The 6,140-nt window shown below is 45.3% G+C and overlaps 1 protein-coding gene across 1 annotated transcript; it reads left to right on the top strand.

The window, feature by feature from the left end:
* The first annotated feature begins 3,004 nt into the window (after positions 1 to 3,004).
* Positions 3,005 to 5,811, top strand: TCF21 (transcription factor 21). The gene is made up of 2 exons (XM_056126277.1): positions 3,005 to 3,454; positions 5,283 to 5,811. Exons 1-2 carry the CDS (start codon positions 3,005 to 3,007, stop codon positions 5,370 to 5,372), a joined length of 540 nt encoding a protein of 179 aa, XP_055982252.1. The 3' UTR covers positions 5,373 to 5,811.
* The last annotated feature ends 329 nt before the right edge of the window (positions 5,812 to 6,140 follow it).

Genomic DNA, 6,140 nt, shown 5'->3' with positions numbered 1-6,140 from the left:
TAGCACTAAAATCTTTCAAAGAGAGGCTTTCTTGCCAAACAAATTGATAGAAGTGTACAGCAAATTTGCCAGATGTCTCTGGGGCAACGATTCTTAAAATAAGGTAAGAACTCATAGTAACTGGTTTTCAATCCACAAGTTTTCTATTTAGTGTTTTGAACCAGTAGTGCACCAAGTATATCTCTTATTACTGAAAGAGTTAATATAGCTTCTCAAAAGTCCTCTCTTCTCACAGAATATAGTTTATATTTTGGGAGAACTTGGCACAGTTTAAGTTACAGCTTAACTCATTTGCTTAGTAGAATCCAACAATAAGTCATTTCCCTCACTCATTTGTCCCATGGTGTTTATTAGCAGAGATAGACATAAAATGTTGAGAGAAAAAGTATTATCATATTAATCTACTTTCTACAAAAACTTCTTCTCAACATACCTAAATAACAGCCTTCCTCACATCTTGCTCCCAAACTCACAGCCTTCTCTTAGATGGTTGTTACAAACATCTCCAAGTTATTATCAGCTATAGCCCTTCCTAGCCTGAATGTATCACTGAAAAGTAAGTAGATTTAATCCTCTTTTGCACAAAAGTTAATAATGACTGCTAGATACAAATAATAGTTTATGGCATGAAGATAATAGTTTGTGCAGAAAAAGAGACTGCAGAAATCTATTTAGTGGTATACAGTATATGACTCTTAGCTATTCTCAGAACAGCAACCTATCAACAGAACAAGACTCCCTTCCCTAATAACTTTGTCACCATCACCTTCAAAGTGGCTCTACATAAAATCTTTACAACTTATAGCCAGGTACATGGTAAAGTCATAGTTTTGGTTCTTAATTATTATCCCATTCCAGAGACTAAAAGCAGTGTGTGGCTATTTTTTCTAACATCTCTGTAACTGCACACACACACACACACACACACACACACTTCACAGAGTATTGGCCAATGCCCATTTCCACATAACTCTTCTAGTCTAAAAATAACTTTAACTTTCATGTCTTACCAAGACCAAGAAAAGGGAGGGCAAATCAAAGAAAACTAGTTTGGGAATCAGTGGGGAAATGTTTAACAGGCCTGCTGGGTGTTTTCCTAATACTGTCTTGGATCTCAGATTAAATTATTATACTTTCTGTGTTGTAGTACTGGGTCATGTGTTGTAGTACATGAGGACAAAAGCAACTTCAACTTGATATTTCTGTCATCTCTGCTGTGGGAAGAGTCCTTTCCCTGGTTTATAACATCAATCACTCTTGCAATAAATCTTGGTGGTGGATATGGTCATTTAAATCTCCACCTGCACAAACAACAGAAAATAAGAGAGCTCATAAATCTCTACACTGGTGATTAACAAATTTTGGATCCTGGGCAAAGATATTATGGCGGAGGGGGGTCTCACCAACTCATTAATAAAGACTGATTTGCTGACAATCTGTTTAGTTTACAGCATAGGGGGAAAGCAAACAGGACCCTGCTAACAAAACAAAACGTTAGAGGTTAGTGAATTCCCAGCGGAGCCCAGGATTAGAGATAATGATATCTTAATGTAGGAGAGGGGTGCGGACTTTGAGCCAAAAGCCAAGAAGCCACTCAAGTTTTGTTCCAGTCCCTCATCTTCACTGCATGTGGGGAAGGAAAGAAAAGCTAGAGTTGTACTAGGAAGAGAGATTGACACCTTCAGTCTCTCCAGTTTCATTTCATCAATTTCATTGACTCCTTTGGTTTCTGGTTTCCTTTGATTTTCTACTTACTGCACAGGTTTTCCTAGTCTCCAGGAAAAAGGATTTGGGTTGGGGTTAGTGACAAAAGAATAAAATAAAATATCTTTTCCAAAGGCCTTTATTCCTACTTAGAGCTTACTAATGTCAGTTTGCTATGTCAGAACCCTGGCCCCAGAGAACTGCAGGCTGGGACAGAGAAAAGCAAGTCACACCCACAGACCCAGCAGCTAAGACACCTAAAACACTATTAATTGCTTTTCTAGAAAGAGATTTAGGGAAAAGCTCTCTTATTTTTTAAAATAAGATAAGCAAATAAAATGTTTTATACTCACTCATGTTACCCTAGATCACCCCAACCCCCCACCCCCTAACTTCCCACCAAGCTGTGTGTGGTTGTGCAACGGCCAAGTATGTTTGTCTATACACAGTTCCTTTCTATCCTTAAAGAGACCAAGTGCAGATGAAGGTTTGGTCCTGTCTCTGGGCATCACCATAAAGATTCTATAAAGCACGACTTTTCCTCATTCTGGAGAGGTGGGGCGATGTCTTGGTAATGGTCCCGTGTTCCAGGGTGTCAGCAGAAGGCAGGAGGTCTCTGTTGCATTTTAATTGATGCTTTCTTGTACAGAAGGGGGTCGGGTAGGAGATTTCTGCGCCTTGTGATTGGAAGGCCCCCAAGATATCTTGTTCTTCCTAGAGTTCTCCAGAAGAACCAGCTTTGACCTCTCAGGAGGGAACCCTAGGGGCTGTGGGTGGGGCCTGCTTCTCCTGGTCGAAGCCCTGGGCTAGGCCTGACCTGCAGTTGAATTGATTTACATTACAAGTTGGAAGTCGGGATCCGCGTGAGAGTTTCCCTTGGGTTGTGAAAGGGGTCTAAGAGCTTTGCTGGGGCTGCCAGGCCCCTCCCCTGGGCTGCAAGGATCCGCCTCTCTATTCCCCAGATAAATTCCTAGTGTCCACCAAATTCCTCAGCGCTCTCTCACACTCCTTTAAGGCCACGACTCCGGGGTGGGGAAACAGCCCTGGTTTCCTTCCCGCAGAAGTCCCCCGCGGTTCCTTCTTACATCTCTGGAAAAGGGGAAGGGGTGTGAGCCCCCAGTCAGACCCCCACACCCCCACTCCTTACACACACACACACACACACACACACACACACGCACGCGCACACGCACTCCCCAGAGCAGAACGAGGTGGCTGTCCCACTCTCTGTATTCGGGGGGCCCCATTGCTTTCGGGTCTGTCTCTTCCTTCTCATTCTCGCCACCACCAGCCCCCAAGCATGTCCACCGGCTCCCTCAGCGATGTGGAGGACCTTCAAGAGGTGGAGATGCTGGACTGCGACGGGCTGAAAATGGACTCGAACAAGGAGTTTGTCACCTCCAATGAGAGCACCGAGGAGAGCTCCAACTGCGAGACCGGCTCTCCCCAGAAGGGCCGCGGCAGCCTGGGCAAGAGGAGGAAGGCGCCCACCAAGAAGAGCCCTTTGAGTGGGGTGAGCCAGGAAGGGAAGCAGGTCCAACGCAACGCGGCCAACGCGCGCGAGCGGGCCCGGATGAGGGTGTTGAGCAAGGCCTTCTCCAGGCTCAAGACCACCCTGCCCTGGGTGCCCCCGGACACCAAGCTCTCCAAGCTGGACACGCTCAGGCTGGCGTCCAGCTACATCGCCCACTTGAGGCAGATCCTGGCCAACGACAAGTATGAGAACGGTTACATTCACCCGGTCAACCTGGTAAGTTTCCGCAGGCTGCTCCCCGCCGGGAGTGGGGGTGGGGCCGTCCCGCGCGCCCCGCAGTCCTACACCCTGGGCGCTAACTTGCTAGAGGCTGGGCACCCGTACCCAGCACCTGGAGGCACGCCCGACGAGTGCTTCTAAGGGATCCTTGCTAGGCATCTCCACATGGTACTTGCCACCCGGGTGCGCGGGTGATTTATGCAAGCATTTGACAGGGCAGCCCAATTAGGAGTTTGCGGGTATGGAACTGGCAGAGACTAAATCCCCCATCCCACCCCACCCCATCCCTAACCAACTCGGTCTCAGTGCCATCTCGGCTTCTGGATACTGGACGTCCAGGTACACTCACAAGATGCTTGGCGGTGAAGAGGCATTTTATTTATTCCTTTGTTTTTCTGCGGGCTGAGAAGTAGACCTTGATTTCCCCGCTAATTCCTCTAAGTAAAGTCCCAGACTCTCTTTCCCGGGTATATTGGAGACCGTTAGAAATGGACACATTCACACTCCCTGTAAACGTCAGATAAATTCTCGAGCTATTTAAATAATCTTCCTACAGGTCGGTTAACAATTAAAATGCCAGCAATTGTAGCAAACAGCATAATAAATAAATCCACTAGTGTTTTGGTGCACTGAATAATATTAAAATAGGTCACTCTTACCCAAGATTTAAGGGCACTTTGCTATTTATCTTAATTCCCATTGAACTGGATTTTTGTTAATCCAGTTAAAGCAATATCCTGGAGGTTGGTTTTTAAAACTCTTTTCAAATGTTTGTCTAAGAAATATATTTTAATTTCTTTCAAATTTTATTTATTTTAAAGAGACCAGACACGGGAGGAAAAAAACCCTAACGACTTACTAGCACCTCTGTTTATCTTTGATAAGGAGAGATTTTTTTCCCCCTCTTAAAAGTCAAGTCTTATCGAACAGCAAGAGCTAAAAAGGTTTGAATTGTCTTCTCACCCGAATTAGTTTGCAGGAGTTGGGGGGAGGGGGTGCAAAACAGCAGTTTGCCAATGAAAAGTATTTCCCCTTGGACTGAAAGTTTATTTTCTGTATGAGATAGGTTTTTAAGAAGAAAAATGGTGGTGCTGGGGGGAACCCTTCTTGCATTCTGGGACAAAAATGAAAGTAGTGCCTAGAATCTTAACAATTTCGGCTGCCTTCTTTAAAAAAAATTCAGTGTGCTTCACTGTAAAAATTCAGGGGACAGGGGAAGAAAGTCCTGTTTCAAAGACCAGTAGAAAGGCAATGTTAAATAAAATATGGGTACTTATTAGCATTCTTTTCTTTTCCCTCAAAAATAGGGAGTAATTTTAAAACTGGGCAAGTCCGCCTTTGTGACAGATCAAGGAATCGAAAGTTGGCCCTAAAGAAATAGACGGGATGAAAAGCAAGAGGGCCTCAAACCAGGGCTCAGAAGAGGGTGCAGGAGGATACTTCACCTTGAACCTGGCACTCACTGGGCACCAGGTCCTTCTCCCCTGCTCCCCTATTCAGGGTCACTAAAGATAGTATTGGCCTCCGACTGTGCCAACCGCGGGCCACCTTGGACTTTCCAAAAGTCTTCTGTCTAGGGTTCACCTCGAACTCAGTGCCAGCCGGACTTTGCGGTACCCTCTAAAGTTGTGACTTGGTACCAACCTGCTTTGGGCTGCAAGGAGCTACGAGGTACACACGCACCGGGAATCAATTGCAGGGAACTAGGGTCTTTTGCAACTCCCAGTCTGTCTACACCGCGCCTTTTCGGCGGGTCTCAGGCTCCCTCCTCCTCAGACCCCTCCTCCAAAGTCACTTACCTCCTCCACTCTCTTCTCTCCTGCAGACGTGGCCCTTTATGGTGGCCGGGAAACCCGAGAGTGACCTGAAGGAAGTGGTGGCCGCGAGCCGCTTATGTGGAACCACGGCATCCTGACCTTGGAGGTGCGAGTCTGGGAAAGGCGCGCCCCCGGGGGGGAAGCCGGTTCCCGGGAAGACGACCCCTGCCCTCCCTGCTCTCTGTCTCTGCTTCCCCCTCGCCAAGCTCCTTCCCCTCTCCCACCCCGCCAGAACACTTTACAGCGACGAGGAGATGCGTTTCCAAAGCAGACGAGATCAATCGTTACTTACAAAAGAGTCCCATCTATTTAACTTTATTAACTTCTACCGTGAATGACTCTGTGAGCCTTGCTGGTCCAAGTGCAATATGAAATTATAAATATATAAATAGATAATGAGAGCCTATCGATGTGTATCTTTTGTACAATATGTTGTAAGATGTAGGTGATAGAATAGCTGACTTTGAGAGTCACATTTATAAAGTAACTCACTTAAAGTTATATATTTTTTTCAAACGTTTGCTACTTTTCGAAAATAAATCTTTCTTTATATTGCTAAAAGCCCTGTGACATTGGTGTGATTTTTTTTAGGGGTGCTTCGAATAGAAATGTGCGAAGCTATGAGGTATGGGGGGAGGAGGGGAGGAGTTTGATAATACCGGCAACAAAAAAGTGTGAAGCCTCACGAAAATTTCTAGAATTAGAAAAGAATGAAATACGATTGATTTCTGCTTTGAAATCAGACATTCTGTTTTGTCCAAAACCCGCAAATATGGTCCTGGGGTTTCTCAAATTACATTGTAAATTACTTCTAAAAGAATTAGAAATAACACACTGTTAACAAAGAAAGAAGAGGATTAAAGTTA

This window comes from Sorex fumeus, unplaced genomic scaffold (assembly GCF_029834395.1).
Source record: "Sorex fumeus unplaced genomic scaffold, SorFum_2.1 ptg000061l, whole genome shotgun sequence".
Lineage (NCBI taxonomy): Eukaryota > Metazoa > Chordata > Mammalia > Eulipotyphla > Soricidae > Sorex > Sorex fumeus.
This window is presented reverse-complemented; position numbering and strand designations above follow the sequence as displayed.

Bases quoted from the DNA above. Each gene is read 5' to 3' on its own strand.
- TCF21 (XM_056126277.1), top strand. From the start codon at position 3,005: ATGTCCACCGGCTCCCTCAGCGATGTGGAGGACCTTCAAGAGGTGGAG. The intron at 3,455-5,282 runs GTAAGTTTCCGC...TCTCTCCTGCAG, and splicing joins ACATTCACCCGGTCAACCTG to ACGTGGCCCTTTATGGTGGC.